Source organism: Semicossyphus pulcher, unplaced genomic scaffold, assembly GCF_022749685.1.
Source record: "Semicossyphus pulcher isolate SPU_LCO1_2020_fin unplaced genomic scaffold, fSemPul1.0.p SCAF_17, whole genome shotgun sequence".
NCBI classification, from domain to species: Eukaryota; Metazoa; Chordata; class Actinopteri; order Labriformes; family Labridae; genus Semicossyphus; species Semicossyphus pulcher.
In genome coordinates, this window is record NW_027211681.1 from 25,220,451 (window position 1) to 25,237,381 (window position 16,931).

A 16,931-nucleotide genomic window follows, 5' to 3' on the forward strand; every position below is an offset into this window, starting at 1 on the left:
CAGTCATGTTTTAAGACAAACCTGCCGATCTGAAAGTGTGTTGTTCAGCCTGTCCTCGGTACACTGCAGTTTAAAAGCAGACAGGCCCATCCATGGAGGGGTCTTTAAATATGAATTTATTATGTCATGTTTAAAATGTTGTCCTCCATAGATCTAGAACTGTTTGTCCTGGTTCTGAGCACTGTCCATTTTTGTTATAGTTTCAGCCACATCACAGAGAACGTTCCTGTAATTCAGAGGTTATTGCAGTTACATATCAGATGACTATACTATGATTATATACTGTATGTTCTGGCTGAACCACCCCAGATTAAGCCTGCACCTCCTGCCTCGTGATGTGGTGTCCTCCTGCAGGTTCACCCTGCTGGCTCCAGACCTGCTGAGGGCAGACAGCCAGGAGAACATCTACCTGCAGGCGGACGGTGTGACCAACCCTGTCACCGTCTCCATCACCATCCAGGAATTCAGTAAGAGGACCATGCTCCTGCAGGACTCGGTCACGCTCAACCAGGAGAATGGATTCCACACTCTCAAATCTATACAGGTGACTCACACATTTAACTTCTCTTACCTTTTCAACCTAAGATGGTATTGACTTAGATGTTAAATAAGTAATTTAGTGCACCAACTTAAGAAAAGGAATGCATTTAGATGTATTTATAATCAAAGCAATGCTGATACATTTTATCTGATCATGGCCAATATGAAATACTGGATAAAACTAAGCTTAATCCAGAAGGCAGCTGGACTTGGTTGAAGTTCAGAGTTGTCCACAAGTCAGTTTAGAATTGAAGAAGCCTTTCGGATGAGAGGTGAAACGTCTTCAAGAGCTTCAACCAAGTCCAGCTGCCTTTTAGAATAAGCTTAGAATGACCATGACTGAGAACCTTCACAGACAACACAAGATGAATTCCAAACATCAACCTGCATCTCTCTCTCCTGCCCCAGCTTCCCTCTGACCTCCTGAATCGTGAAGAGAACAAGAACAAGTTTGTGTATCTGAGGGTGAACTTTGAGGGCTTCCACTCCGAGGAGAGGACGCTGATGGTGTCCTTCCACTCAGGATACATCTTCATCCAGACCGACAAACCCATCTACAACCCTGGAGACACTGGTGAGAAGTTAAGATGAAGATATAAAGAAGATGATGAGAAGAAGTGGGGTTGAATCTGTTATCTGGACATTTAAGGTCTGCAGCTGTGTCATTTTACTCTCGCTCTTTCTTCCATTCCAGTTCGGTTCAGAGCCTTCGTGTCCTCTCCGTCTTTTAAGGCTTTTGACAGCTCCATCACAATTGACATCCAGGTAAAAAATTAACCATCCGTTCATTTTCTAATTTATTTGTTGACAGAAAACAGAAGTATCTTTTTTATTAATTTTATTTTTTTAACAAAACCTTCATATTTGCTGCTTGTCTCTGCTCTGTCATCTCAATCTGAATATTTTTGGGGTTCAGGCCATGTCCACACATACATGAGTATTTTTCAAAACATATACTTTTTGTTTCGTCCTTTCGTCCACACAAACTCCGTATTAGGTCACTGAAAACACTTGTTTTTTAAAACTCCAGCCAGGGTGAAGACTTTTAGAAACTCCGTTTCCACGGAGACGTGTAGACGGGGTAAACAGCGTTTTTGGCTTGTGACGGCAGGTTGTGCGCCGTTTGTGAGGCGTCACAAATGAAGCAACATTCCTTGCAAAATGACGGACGTGATAAAAATAGTGATGCTTCTAACCGCGCAAACTTTTACATGTTTACACATAAATGTACAGTTACTCGTCCACTACCTTGAGGAACAAAGGCATCGGGATAGATTTCAGACATTTGATTGGCCGCGATTCTTCTTCTTCTTCTTTGCATGACAGGGTTATATCACCACCTGTTGGTGTGGCGTTTTCATGACAGCGTGTCTGTTCTGTTTTTGCGTTTTTCGTTTGGATGGGGATTTTTTTATAACCGTGCTTGTGTGGACGTTTTTTTCTGGGAAACGAAGGCAAAAACATGGCCTTACACTCTACGTCTGTTCAAACAACAATGTTTAAGGTGTGTTTTCAATATTTTAAAACATTTTAGAAATGAAATGAATGAAATAAAAAATGCTTCATAGATTAGCTGTTCCTGAAAATGAGCATTAGATACAGACAGAGTAAATGTCACGTCTAAATTGCATGTTAAAGCTTCTGTAAGTTACTTTGGGTTTGTGTTGATTTTGGCGACCCCTGTGGACAAAGTGGGACTTCTTCTCTCTGCTGATCTTGTCCTGTTCATGTGTTAGAAGTGTCTTTCACTACATATCTCATCCTGCTTTCCTTTCACATTCAAACGTATCACCTGCCAGGTAAAATATAGAAAGATTTGGGAGCGTGAAGTTAATGCTCGTCTGACAGCTACCCCCACAATCTGTTTTATAGCACTTCTGTGATAGCCTGTTGAGTTGTAGGTTATAACATACAAGCTGAAAGGACCTGTTTGTGCGTGTGTTTCAGAACACAGACGACGTGGTGGTGAAACAGATCTCCAGGACCAGAGCTATCGATGGCGTCTTCAAGGACACTTTTCCACTCTCTGATATCGTCAAGTAAGATCCATTTGTTTGGCTCATCTCTCAAAGTCTCCTCCTGCAAAAGGATTAAGAGGTGACGACGGTGTTTATCCAGGGATCTATCTACAAATTGGACCTTGCAACTCAGTGGTCAAAAGCATGTTTGTTTTAGGCTTCAACAGCATTTTATGTACTCCCATGATAACAAGTAATTACAGATGTTATCTCGAGATAGCAACGCTGCACCCCCGTAACGTCAGATGATCATAAAGCGCATCCCCAAACAAACATAAAAACATTAACTTAACAAGCTTTGTTATCTCGAGATAAATAAGTCGAGATCTTTAGAAAACAATTGGAAATTAACTCACGGACAACAGAGTAAATAAAGTTTATGGATGCATGTCCACTTAGGGCCTCCGTAGTTATCATCTTTCTTGAGCATGGTGTCTTTTATCATCATTATAGGATTGATGTATGGATTTTTTCTTGAGACAGCTTCAGTATCTCAACAACTATTTGATGAACTGCTAAAATCTTTCATGAACACAAAAGGATAAATCTTTCTAACTTTGGTGATCCCTTAACTTTAGCTTGAAGTGATCTGTTTGTTTGGTGCAGGGAAGGAACATGGAAGGTGATCGCAAAGTTCGACCACTGGCAGCAGAACACTTTTACCTCCAATTTCGTGGTGAAGAAATATGGTTAGTTAATCTGTGCTTCCTTTTCTGCTAATCACTTCAGTCGCTGTTTCTCTGTCTTGTAGAAACCATTGTTAACTCTGACTGTTGAAAGACGTTTGAAGCTCTTCAATGCTACATTTATGGTCTGTTGTGTTTCAGTGCTTCCTGCCTTCAACGTTACCTTGACGCCCAGGAAGTCCTTCCTCAACCTGGATGACACTGAACTAAACGTAGAGATCTCAGCAAGGTTCATCTAACACACTCACACACACGTTATTTATTATTATACATCCTTCGTCGACATTCATTTACTCTTCCTGTAAAGACACCCTCAAACCCACACTAGTACTGACTGAACACGTCACTGTTCTTCCTCAAAAGTTTTCCAAAATCCTGCCTGCTGTGCTGTCAAATCCAGGACTCTCACAGAGAGGCCACTGTTCCTTTCCCATGTGAAACCAAATGTCAACTTTGCCTAATATTTGAACCTTTTCCATGTTTCTTAACCTAATCAAGTAGTTTTGGTACATTAACCTAACCAAGTGTGCGGTTAATGTTGACAAGAATATGGTTCGGGTCAAAACAAAAAGTCCCAGTTGACTTTTTCTCAAACGGCGGTCTCCTGTGTCCTTGGTGAACGAGATTTAGAGCCAGGTCTTTCTGTCTTGTGCAAAGAAACTATAAAACATGGCTTTCTGAAGACAACCTTGAGGCAACAAGTTGTGAAAGTCTCAGCACGATAGGGCGGGATAGGGTAAAATTATCAAGATATTACTCGTAGACTCTTGGTTTCAAAAGTTAGGCCGAAGAGGAAGTGCCATAAACCTGCACTCTTTCTAACGACCTGCAGGGGGCGACTGGTTGCAAAGAAAAGTTGGATTGTTTGGAAATCATTGAGAAAATAGTCGTACCTCTCTTTGCTTTGTTACCTTAGTTAGTTTACGGTCTCAGTCGCTTGTTTCAAGTCTTCTTCAATATAGCTTGTTGATCATTTTGTAAATTAGGATCCTATTTATAGAAAAATCTATGCTAAAGCAGGGTATGCTTTATGATTGACGAGGCGACTTTTCAACGTCGCGACTTTCATTTCACCCGACATCCAAATACCTCTGGCTCCAAAACCAAGATGGTGACATTCAGGACTAGTCTCCCACAAAGCCAAGATGAGCAGAATGTTTCTTGCCCTTGCACCTGGAGAACATGTAAACCAAGTAAATCTAATGACGAAGGGATTTTCTTCCTGAATGTTTGAATGCATAAGGAAATCATTGTGTGTGACTTACCGTTGTGTTTCAGGTACCTGTACGGGGAGCCGGTGCAGGGGACAGCCTATGTGGTGTTTGGAGTGAAGATCAACAACGAGATGAGGAGGCTGCCGTCAGTCAAGCAGGTGTCAGATGTGAGTCACAGCTCCGTCACAAAAGCTACCTAAGTTGTTCTTTTGTTGCTTTTGCTCCTGATTGCTGAGCCTCAGCTTTGGGTTTTTCACACAAGACTGTATAACTTGACAGCTCCCTAAAGTGAAGCCAAACCCTCACTATTGCCCCCTGCTGACTGGCTGCAGTATAGCTCATAAAGCCCGCCTCGTCCATGTTAACAGATGGGACTCGAGTCAAACTATAAAATCAAAGTACATTTTCTCAAACATGGTTTCTGTTATTATAGTTATTTATATATTATTAGTTATTATATAGGTATTTTTCTGACAAGCAGTTATTTGATGCTATGAAAATTATGATTGACAGCTCTGTTGACAAATCGAACTCCTGCAGCGTTCTGTTCCCGAGTAGCAGAGTAGAGGAGGAACGGCGAAAGGAGACGTAACTAACACTAACACTACAGTCATTGAACTTTCCTTATCTGTGAACGTCTGCTTCAGACTGACTCAAGAAGCTGTTAAATACGCCGAAATGAGGGATCTTTGCTGGTTTTTATCCTGTAAGTTAAGTGTGTGTTTAGGTTAGCAAAAGTTTCTACGGCGGCTCCACCCGCCGATCTCGACTGCGCAACTCTGGCTCCAAATGACATCACCATCTCAAGATGGCAGCACTTATCACGGTGGCTAGTTTTGCTTCAATTTTGTAGAATGAGAGCAGTCGTCCATCTTTGTATACAGTCATTGGTTTTCACAAGTCAATGTTGGAAGCTGCATTAATGCATCTTTGAAAGGCTTCATAACAAATTCATGTCAACATAGCCCTGATATACCTTAAGCTTATCATTTCTAAAAGGCTGATATACTTCCAGCAGGAAACATAAGAATCCTGGAGTTTAGTTTTATTCCACTTCATTGACTAAAATCCAATACTCACTGTTTTGGATTTTTATTGCTCTAACTTTTACGTTTTCAGCTTTGTTGCTGGAAATGTCTGCCATTACTTTTAAAGAGCCATGAGACTTAATCATAGAGTTTATGTGAGCCAACACAATAAGCTAAAAGGGGGTTAAACCTGCAGAAGTCTGCAGAATGAGGCGTTAAGTCATTTGGTTAACCAGTATCCGTATCAGTGGAAAGCTCCAGGAAAAGCTTCCAAGTGCACCTTGAATGAAGATTCTCTTTGTCAAAATGATACGTGTTTGTAACTAATTATTAAGTCTGCTGTAACAGTAACGCATCGCTGTGTTCTTGCTTTCCTGCAGCTGGATGGAGGAGTCGTCACACTGAGCATGCAGGAGATAAAGAGAGCTTACCCCGACATCAGATCTTTGGTGGGAAACTCTGTGTACGTCAAAGCCTCCGTGCTCACCAAGTCAGGTAAGAGCTTCATGTCCTCAGACAAAAGTCCACCCTTTGACAAACCTGCACACATAATACTCAAAGGTTCTGAAACATGAGGACGTGTTAGTGTGACAGGATTTCAAACAAACAGTGGTGTGGGTTGTGTTGTGTGTTTGCTTTGTCCTTTGAACTCCAGCCTAGTAAAACCAAACTCTTCAAAATGTCGACATCAGACCGCTGTGTATTTTCTCCCAGTACAGGACGGATCAATGGAGTCATCCCAAAAAATTCCACTTTTGAAATGTAGCCCAGGGTCAGATGTGTATAATCATGACCTTTAACCCCTCTGGACAAACAAAGCCATCACAAACTTCGACTCTGCCCTGTGACTCAACTTTTGGGAAATGTAGGGCAAGTGGATCCTGTTTGTTTTATTAAGTACAACATTTGGTACAGAGACTATTTTTTTAAATAGCTTTATGGAGAGTTTTTTGTACTGAAACATTGCTCTAAATAAATTTCAAGTGGAGTTCTTTGTTTGTCAGAGTAGTTGGCCTTCGTCTTGTCCTATAATTGTCTTTATTTGAGGAGAAAAACACCAAACTGTGAATTTAACTCTGTAAGGTGGATTCTACATGTTTGAAAGCAAATATCCCATTCCTTTTCTACATGACATCTCAAACGAATTCAGCACTTTGATGGACATGACAGGCTCCATATCTAATTACTTTTCCAAACAATAAAACACTGGAACAAAAACTGGTTGTTTCACAATTGTCCTGCAATTGTCCTTCTGGAAATCTAAAAAAGCCCTTCAAAATGTTCCTACAGTGACAGAAATGAAAAAGTTAAAATAGATAATAGCTCCTCCTGGGGGATTCCGAGGCGTTCCCAGGCCAGACGGGATATAAAATCCCTCCAGCGAGCCTCGAGGTCCCCTCCCAGTTGGATGTGCCAGGAAAACTTCCAAAGGAAGGCGCCCAGGAGGCATCCTAACCAGATGCCTGAACCACCTCAACTGGCTCCTCTCGATGTGAGCCTCCTCCGGATGTCTGATCTCCTTAGCTGAGCCCAGACACCCTCCGGAGGAAACTCACTTCGGCCGCTTGTATCCGCGATCTCATTCTTTCGGTCACTACCCAAAGCTCATGACCACAGGTGAGAGTTGGAACGTCGATCGAACGGTACATCGGAAGCTTTGCCTTCAGGCTCAGCTCCCTCTTCACCACGACGGTCCGGTACAATGCTCCGCGTTACTGCTGAAGCTGCACCGATCCGCCTGTTCACTCACTCGTGAACAAGACCCCGAGATACTTGAACTCCTTCGCTTGAGGCCGAGCCTTTGGTTTTAGATTCGTTAAACAATTCATGCTTGTTGTTATCAGTCATCTGCAGTTTGACCCGGTTTTGTCTCCTGTACAGGCAGTGACCTGGTCGAGGCAGAGAAGACTGGCATTAAAATCGTGGAGTCTCCTTTTGTCCTATCCTTTAAAGACATACCAAAGTACTACAAGGCAGGCCTGCCCTTCGACTTTACAGTAAGGACCAGACTCTGTGATAACTATCAAATAAAACTGGATATTATCAGTTCATTAAATGTGAATAAAAACTGTAAAGTGTATAAAATGTGTGAATTCTCCCCCCGACCTGTCCAGATCCAGGTGAGCCACCATGACGGCTCCCCGGCTCGTAACGTCCCGGTCAAGGTGAACATGTTGGACACGCCCCTGGTCGTCTCCGGCACCGCCAGAGCCACCATCAACATGCCCAGCAGTCTGCACCCGCAAACCATCACTGTAAGAACGACTGCATGGTTATTTTACCCAAACAGCTTTGGTTGTTTTTACTTTTTAATCCTTGAATTCTTTCATATTTTATCAGTCAGTATTGCAAATTCCCAAACATTTACAAACCTTAATGTGCGTTTAATTTGTCTGTTATTTCCAGGCTGAGACCACCCAGGCCGAGCTGAGACCGGAGCAGCAGGCCAAACATCAGGTCAGTGTTCGGCCGTACGTCACCTTTAACCGCCGGCAAAGGAACTACCTGTACATCTCCACGGGGACCAACACGGTGTCTGTAGGAGACAGACTGTCCCTGAAGCTGAGCATCTCTACAGCAGAACAGTCAAGCAGGGATGACATTAAACACATCACCTACCTGGTGAGCACATCAACAATATACCTGCAGAGTAGAAAGTAAAAGTATAACAATTGGCAGGTGATCACGAGTCTGTCCCTAAACTCTCCCAGGTGCTGAATAAAGGTAAAATCATTCAAGCCGAGCGTGTGGGAGTGACAGGTCAGTTGGTCACCAGCGTCGGACTGACGATCACCCCAGAGATGTTGCCGTCGTTCCGCTTTGTGGCGTTCTACAGTATCCCCTCGGCACGGCAGGAGGAGGTGGTGCCAGACTCCATCTGGGTGGATGTGGTGGATTCCTGCGTCGGAGGGGTGAGTGAACATCGGCTCCGGCTCAGGGGTCACTTAAAAGGGGTCACTCAGCTTAAAGATTTTGGGCCTAATTCACCAATATCTTCATAAATATTCTCCTAAATTAGTTTGATGAAAATTTTGATAAGAAAATTCTTATCGCGGGCGCTGGTTTAGCTCAGCGGTTAAATCAGCAGTAATATACTGAGGCTACAGTCCTCGGCCCCGGGTGCAACTCCCGCCCTCGGCCCTTTGCCCCACTCTCTTCCTCTGTTCCTCCCACAGTCCAAAGACATGCTCGTTAGGTTCATTGGTGACTCTAAAATGGCCCGTAGGTGTGAGTGTGAGTAGAGGTTGTCTGTCTCTACGTGTAAATGGACTGTACCTATATAGCACTTTCCTAGTCTTCCGACTACTCAAAGTGCTTTCACACTACATGTCACATTCACACACTGATAAGTGCAACCTCCTATCAGATCTTTGCCCATTCTTACCTGATAGCTATGCCACCAGGAGCAATTTGGGGTTCAGTGTCTTGCCCCAAGGACACTTCGATATGCGGCTGTAGCAGTCAGAGATCGAACCGCCAACCTTCCGATTAAGAGATGACCGGCTCTACCACTGAGCCACAGCCGTGTGTGAGCCCTGTGATTGACTGGTGACCAGTCCAGGGTGTAACCCCGTCTCTAACCCTAACCCCAGCCCTTCTTCTGCGATGGGATAGAGGGAGAGCGAGACAGAGAGAGAGAGAGAGAGAGAGAGAGGAAAATGGAAAATAAGAGAAATAAATTAAATCATTTCATTAAAAAAGTTTGGCTTCACATTGTTGTAAAACGTTACAGTGAGGTATTTGGAAACAAAATGAGTTGATTAATGTAACATAATGGAGGTTTCTTCAATTCATTCTTAATAGAAGGTCGCAGATGTTTTATGTGTTTCATTCTTTTTCTTCCAATGATGCAAGAAGAAGACAAATTGTAGGTTCTAATAAAACGAGACAAAGTAACTTTTGATCATTTAAATCTGCATTGTCACCTGTATGCAGTCAGAAGGTATGGTAGGTCCTCTATATGAGTACAGGGGTAAACATGCCTTACATGATTATTGTTATCGTAAAGAAAACTGCTCTCTCTTACAGCTGAGTGTGGGTCCAGTGGACGGCATACACCGAGACTACAGGCCTGGAAAGACGGTTAGTTTTCAGGTCAGAGGTGATCCGGGGGCAAAGGTCAGCATGGTCGCTGTGGACAACGCCGTGTTTCTGCTCAACAGGGACAGGCTCACTCAGCGAAAGGTGTGTGTGTTGGAGTTACAACCACTGTCACTTAAACGTGAATTTAAATGAAAATCACAAAGATGAAAAATGAATAAGGTCAGACTCGAGTCAAAAAGAAGTCAAAAAAAGTTTTCTTCACTCGACAAGCATCACTCGTGTTTTTTTAAATGTGCTGAACAGCAGAAAGCTCATGTCACTTCCTTCTTAATGGCTCCTTTTCCCGCAGCTTTGGGACACGGTGGAGCACGGAGACATCGGCTGCACTCGAGGGGGAGGAAGAGATGCCAGGGCGGTGTTCTCACAGGCAGGACTGCTCTTCGCCTCCAGCACCGGGTTCACAACGATGGCGAGAAACGGTAGCTCTCCTCCCCCCGATTCATGTGGAGTAGAACACGGGCTAGGTCGCAGGATTACTCAATCTGCAGAGTTTAACAAATTCCTGCGACTTTTTTGGGTCACTGTGGAAGTTTTTATTGATTTGTTTTTGTTAATTTGTTTTTGAGATCCAAAAAACTCGTGGTCAAATGGATCAGGGTATGTAGGACTGGTGCAGAAGAGTCTGCAGTGAAAATACTGGTTGGTGATGAGCCAGGTTAACAAACGACCTTTTTTAATCTAAAATAGAAAGATACTGTTTTTGTTACTATCAACTGTAAAAACAATAAACTTATATATGTGTGTGTATATATATATATAAGGAAAACAAAGTGTCCTGAACTGTCATATTTACGAAGTAGTTGCTGTAAAAAGTAGCTCCCTGTGTGTGTTAGTGTCCGTCTGTGGAGCAGCTGAAAGCCATGTTTGCACTGTGTGTTTGCTCAAAGTGAAGCAATACTGAAATCACATGTGATCTTTAAATAGGTGGCCCGGTCTGACACTGTATGTTACAGAATCAGCACCACTTTACAGACATAAACAGATATAGTAAGAAATGAAAATAAAGAAATAAGATGTGCGTATACGATGATAAATTAGAGACGCACACGAGAGGATAAAAACCTCTTTAACCTTGATGTATTCATTCTCTCACTTCTCTTCAGCCCTGCAGTGCCCGAGCAGTACCAGAAGGAGGCGCTCTGCTGAGCTGCTGCAGCGTAAAGCCCAGCTGGGTGAGTCCTCTCTCTGTTATTGTTTTTACCAGGTGGGAGGGAGCATTCTGCATTGAGCTTCTGGTGAAAACGATCCATGATCTGATCATCTGTCTCTGCTTGTAATAACTTCAGTTTCATTTGAACAGTGTCTCAACTTATTGCATTAATTCACCACTTTGGGAAGGAAGAAGTCAAGACTGGAGCAACATTAATATCCAACTGGAAATTTAATTTTTTTAATTTTCCCTCTTTCTTTAGCTCTGGTTAGGTCTTCGTAGGAAAACATCCGCCTCTTAAGCTTCTTTATGTTCCACTTTCTTCATCGGCTTGTCACTAACTTTGTGATGTGCAGGTTACATTACCCACTGATTCTAGGGACCCCTATAGAGTTCTCATGGACGTCCAGGGTGGTCCCAAGCTAATCACTTTAACAATTATTCAATTTATAAGTAACATAATGACACGGTGTTTGTCTATTTTGGTCCTGGCTCCATATGCTTTATCAAACATCTATCCCATCAGAAGGAGGAGCCTCGAACAAAATCTTACCAAACTTATTTTAATGTTAAAAGCATCAACAACTGTAAAAAAAGAGGCTAAAAAAACTCTCTCTTTCACATTACACATTGCTATTTCATTGGTTGTATTAATGACTACATCATTAGTACTGACAGTCTTCTGGTTCCCTCTCCCTCCGCCTCCAGAGGATCATTACAAGGAGAAGCTGCAGAAACGCTGCTGTAAGGACGGCCTCAGGGAGATCCCTATGCCGTACTCCTGCACCAGACGCTCTTTCTACATCACAGAGGGATGGGAGTGCATCCGGGCCTTCCGCTACTGCTGCGCCACTTACAGGAACCAAGTGTTTGACACTGAGGTTCCCACCACCCCACCACCCACCACAGTTCCTCCTACCACCACAGTTCGTCCAAGATTCGCAGTCCGACCTTTTGCTAAAGTAGATGTAGTTCCATATAGAAAAGTACACCTCAGCCGGGAGAGATTTGGTAATTCCTGCACCTTTGTCCTACCTCTCTATCCTGTTTGTTTTTACTGAGCAGGGAGTGTTTAAAAGTTAACTTTTGCTTTGGTTTAATGTGATGGATTACTACAGTTTGCTAATAATCACATCTATAGTTGGGGCTGATGGAAATATCACTACTTCTGCAGGTATTCCATAATAATCTATGGTATAAATACACATTTCATCTGATGATGGATCAAGAGGAAAAATCTGGTTAATTCATTTGATGTAGGCATGCACGTCTGAACCAACTTTCACAGCGAATCATCCAACGACATTTGTCTACCTGCTGGAAGTCTCTATATAAATGCAGAACCAGTCGCAGAGAGACACTTTTTGTTGTCGGTAGTGACAACAGTTGTCGTGGAGAGGAGAAAGAGACCATTGGTTGAATTGCAATCCCTAAACCACTTGGCGATCATCAGACAACTATTTATCTTTTAATAATCTGTAAAACTGTTTTCTGCAGACAGAGGGGGACGACAGTCCAGTTATAGATGTAGGCTCTGAAGGTGGCTGCACAAGACAAACGCCGAGCAACTCCAACAACACAAACTGTCGGGTCAGTGCCGACAGTCTGTGTTTGTCGGATGGAGTTGTTCGAGTTTGATATGTCCAGTCGGGTTTGGTGACGTTGTGGACCAATGTGCGCCTTTTCCCAACAAACCGCAGCATTCTGAGAGGGCGTTCCCTTGACAACTAGCCTATACTCGCGTGCGGAACATCGGTACGCACGACTTTCTTTTTCTAATGTCGGTTAACTATCTGTCTGTTAAGCACTCACTTTAGTTCAGGTTTAATATTTAACTTTAATATGGCCCTAAAATAACTGGCTATCATCAACCAAGACTGACCTTCTGGTGGAGCCAGTAGAAAAAATGTTGGACTGACCAGTTGATATTGCTTCACCTATTAATCTGAATCATTTAATTGAGGTAGATTTGTATCGTTGATTTTTATCGTGTACTCATGAGAGTGTGCATTGTGCAAGTGAACATTGATGTAAAACACTTTGCTAAAACAAAATAGGCTTTCCAAAAATGTTTTATGAGGAATGCAATGGATTCAGCACATTTGTTAGACCTTAATAAGAGTGCATTTTCAGTGAGAAACACCGATTAAATACATTTTTATTGTGTACATGAAAACTCAATAGGGCGCCTTTTAGTTAAATTGGTCGGTGTAGGTGGCGACATATCAACAGCTTTCAGGGTGGTATATAATAGAGATATGTAATAAGAGCTGCTAATCATATATAATCCTGTTCTCATAGATTGGTCACATACACGGGGTTTACCTGGAGTACCCGGATTACCTGGAGAACCTGGATTACGTGGATCACCTGGATTATCAGGGGTTAACCCCGAAGTGCACATGACCTATACAAATGTGTACAAAAGGCCAGAAGAAGAAGTACTATATTCGGCACCGAGGAGGGAGAACGTGGAGTACGAGGAGGACAATGAAGAGTACGAGGAGGACGATTGGGAATATCTGGATGAGACTCAAGTGTATCTGCGATCCAAGTTCTACGAGTCCTGGTGGATGGAAGTTGACCTGCCCAGCCAGCCAGACAGAGACGGGTGAGTGAAAGGTTACAGAGGTTATATGAGAAGCAGAATATTCTCTTATTTTACCTTAAACATCATCTGATGGAACAGCATCCTTCTTTTAAATTGATTCAACATATCAGAGCATTTTTATTAGTCCTCGCACTGCAATTGCATTTGCATAGATGAAGAGAAATATGCACAGAAACAACGATACAGAATAACGATATCAGATTGTAAACACAAATACCTGATGGTCGAACAGTGTATGAAAACCCTTCCACCTTAGATATTTCAATCAAGGTGTTCTGTTTGTTTTAATGTCGATACGTCTGCTAGTACTCTGCGATGAAGTATATTTTGTATATTAGGTACGAACTTGTGTAGTGCTTGAATTTTGACAGGGTTAAGTCGAACACAGCTTGGCACAAACGGTGGATAAAAATGCACAACTCAAGACTGAGAGTTCGAAATATCAGGCAGAGTTCAAAAATCACTGGGCAAAAACAGGATCCAAAAACAGTCAAAAGGTCAAACAAAGGTATTGAGACAAAGTGGCACAGAAGTGAAGGAACATAGAGACTAAAAACACATGAGGTAATCAGGACGAGAGAGGGCAGCTGGGGTGATTGAGGATCAGACACACCTCAGACGAAGACACTGACAGAATAGTGTTGGTTGGATGCTGATACATTAGAAAGACAGACGAGAGCAGCAGCGGAAATCCGAAGAGAGTCAGTCAGTCACTTCAAAAAACTTGAAGTTGAAACAAAGAAACATTACTTAAAGGATAACTTCGCGATTTTTCAACCTAGATCCTATTTTCCCACGTGTTTGTGTGTAAGTGACTGTGGCAGCCATGCAACTTTACCTTATGCTCTCTGTTGTTGTCTGTAACCAAGTCTCGCGAGACCGTAGTTGTTGCAGGAAGAAGGAGAGAGGAGTGAATCGTAGAAATCAGATAAATCTTCGACCATGAAAATCTTTTAGATAGCGCTGAGCAACGCTTTCTGTACTCCAACACTACAAACGGCACTTCTCCCTCTTCGTCTTCTCTCACTCCTCTCTCCTTCTTCCTGCAACAAGTCTTCTCAAGACTTCTCCGTGAGCGGGACTTGGTTACAGACAACAACAGAGAGCATAAGGTAAAGTAGCATGGCTGCCACAGTGTTGTCAGACACTTATTATAACGATCTGAGCCTGTCAGTAGCAAAAACAACCGCTTTTATTGGCTGTATATTGGCGTATGCCCGGTGCCTCGTTTAGTTACATTGTATCTCATTCGGCGGCTGCCGGACGGTGCTCCCTCCCTGAATACTGGATCGATTTCAATAATTGTTGTCTCCACTAGTCACTTCCACACAAACACGTGGGAAAATAGGGGCCAGGTTGAAAAATCCCAAAGTTATCCTTTAAACTGAAGAGTAGGACATGAAATGTTGTGCACTCACTGGAAGCGACCATCACAAATTTGACTGCTTCTTCTTTATATGGCGAATTGCTAATTTTGGTCATTCACCGTTTTTCAAAGAGGAAACAAGAAAATAGCTTATTTTTCAAAACTTTAACCACTTAAGCACCAGGCGTATAGTTAACTCTCCTTCCCCATTTTGAAAATAAAACCTTCATTTTATTATTCGGCAGCACGAGATGCGTACTATCTTTTGTTTTTTTGGTCTGATATGTCCCAGATAATTAAAGAACACTGTACATAAACAACCCCCTGTGTGATGAAAATTCCAGAATGAACCACAAACTATCTATCAGACTATCTGAAGCCACTCACTCCATTTCATCATGCGACACCAAACACACAGCCCTGTGGATCTCCTGTGTTGCATCATGTTTGGTTTGCTCAGTGATGACAGCTCGGAAAAACAACTCACTATCAATAATACCGATGCTCTTTCCTCATACTTAACAAACAGCATTGATTTCTGTCACTTTGTCGTGTGCAACCGTGTGTGTGTGTGCATATACACTCATGTTCTGCACCAGTAAAGATTCCTGTAAGTGCATTGTGAAATACATTAGTCAACTCAAACTGCAAAGCCGCTGTAACTGTTTTACACACAGTTAACATTTTACCAGCAAGCTGATGAAACTGAAGCAGGATCTAAGTAAATTTACATTTATACATGTATTCTCCACACTCTTTATATCTACTAATTTAAAGCCTGTTGGACCTCCTTATGTTGGAAAAAAATTTGAAACTTTATAGTAGTAAGTTCTTATAATCCAAAGCGTTAAAGCTCTAAAGTAGAATCCTAAGCTAAGGGTTTAGAGTATATAAGACCGAGCGGCTAACCTGTGGGCAGTCTCATCCGGATGGGCTCGGGTTTATTTGATTAAACGGGAATAAACTCTTTTTGCATCAGATTCTGCCAGTCTCTAGTGTTTGCTTGTTTTTTGAAGACTTTGACTTTGAGTTTTTCAACCAAGTTGTATTATCTATTGGAGATTGAAATTAAGTGGCTGACAAGAGGGTTCAGGGAACTTTTTTGCTACTACACTTACTAGTGATAACGAACTGAATCTGATCCACAGGTTGGCCTCCAGGAGAGTGGACCATCCCTTGCCCGACAGCATCACAGAGTGGGGACTTCTGGCCGTCAGTTCATCCCCTCATACAGGTAGGAGGAGGAGGAGGTGGAAGTCAAGGTGTTCCTAAGGAAATAGGGTCCACAGCGAGGCTCGAGCTTATGGTTTATGTCTTTTTTATCCCTGGCTAAAACCACCTCTATTCAGGAACATAAAGTAAAGCTCATTGACCTTAAACATACTCCCTCGAGTCCTCTGCAACTTTATTCCAGTAGTAGTAGTAATTTTCAACTTCTGACAACAGGAACGATTGGGCCAATCATCCTGAAACTTTGTCAGGATCATCTACAGACAATTAAGAAACAAACATCCAAATGCGAGCGATCTTGTTAGACCCCGATTATTGCTGCTTGCAGCTTTTTTCAGTGTTTTTGTTGAGCAAAAATGGCTGATTTAAACCAAAAATGACTCAATACTCCAACATATCGACTCATTTATTTAAAAAAAATCTTATTTTAGAATTTCAAATGAAAGTTGATGATGTAGTTTAAACTTTGAATGGATGAAATGATCTCCCTATTCAGTCACTAAACACTGAAACAACAAAAGCTGACCAATTTGTCCTAAAAAAACATCTATAACATGCTCCAATGCTTATTCATGTACACGTGTAGACAACCCATCAATAATATACCTCTGAATGTCTGCAGGTTTCTGTGTTGCCGAGCCTTACAACATCAGAGCATGGAAGGAGTTCTTTGTGGACCTGAGGCTGCCGTATTCAGTGGCGAGGAACGAGCAGGTCGAGATTAAAGCTGTGGTCCATAACTACGGCTACGAAGACCTGCATGTAAGACACACCACTCGCTGTAGATGTGGGCGTACAGCCATGCTAGCGGCTCTGTTAGGCTGTAATTAGATGCAGTTGCACTTTTGATGATGCTGGAATGCAGGTATATTGATCATCATCTCATCAGGGGTGGTTTTTCTGTAAAGTACATGGAACTGTAATGTGACATGAGGTGAGAGAACTAATATATGCCCTATGTTGTATGTGCGACTTTGAGTAAGC

The 16,931-nt window shown here is 42.4% G+C and overlaps 1 protein-coding gene across 1 annotated transcript in view; it reads left to right on the top strand.

Annotated features, from left to right (window-relative positions):
* Positions 1 to 16,931, top strand: part of LOC138595052 (venom factor-like) — a 30,318-nt gene that overhangs the window by 1,072 nt on the left and 12,315 nt on the right. The window contains exons 2-20 of the mRNA XM_069666371.1: positions 310 to 544; positions 949 to 1,114; positions 1,235 to 1,305; positions 2,488 to 2,579; positions 3,165 to 3,247; positions 3,386 to 3,473; positions 4,523 to 4,625; positions 5,867 to 5,981; positions 7,368 to 7,483; positions 7,601 to 7,741; positions 7,893 to 8,108; positions 8,198 to 8,398; positions 9,516 to 9,671; positions 9,880 to 10,009; positions 10,694 to 10,762; positions 11,449 to 11,751; positions 13,042 to 13,351; positions 15,866 to 15,951; positions 16,570 to 16,709. Coding sequence (XP_069522472.1) covers positions 310 to 544; positions 949 to 1,114; positions 1,235 to 1,305; positions 2,488 to 2,579; positions 3,165 to 3,247; positions 3,386 to 3,473; positions 4,523 to 4,625; positions 5,867 to 5,981; positions 7,368 to 7,483; positions 7,601 to 7,741; positions 7,893 to 8,108; positions 8,198 to 8,398; positions 9,516 to 9,671; positions 9,880 to 10,009; positions 10,694 to 10,762; positions 11,449 to 11,751; positions 13,042 to 13,351; positions 15,866 to 15,951; positions 16,570 to 16,709 — 2,821 coding nt within the window. The remainder of the gene's footprint in view (positions 1 to 309; positions 545 to 948; positions 1,115 to 1,234; positions 1,306 to 2,487; positions 2,580 to 3,164; positions 3,248 to 3,385; positions 3,474 to 4,522; positions 4,626 to 5,866; positions 5,982 to 7,367; positions 7,484 to 7,600; positions 7,742 to 7,892; positions 8,109 to 8,197; positions 8,399 to 9,515; positions 9,672 to 9,879; positions 10,010 to 10,693; positions 10,763 to 11,448; positions 11,752 to 13,041; positions 13,352 to 15,865; positions 15,952 to 16,569; positions 16,710 to 16,931) is intronic.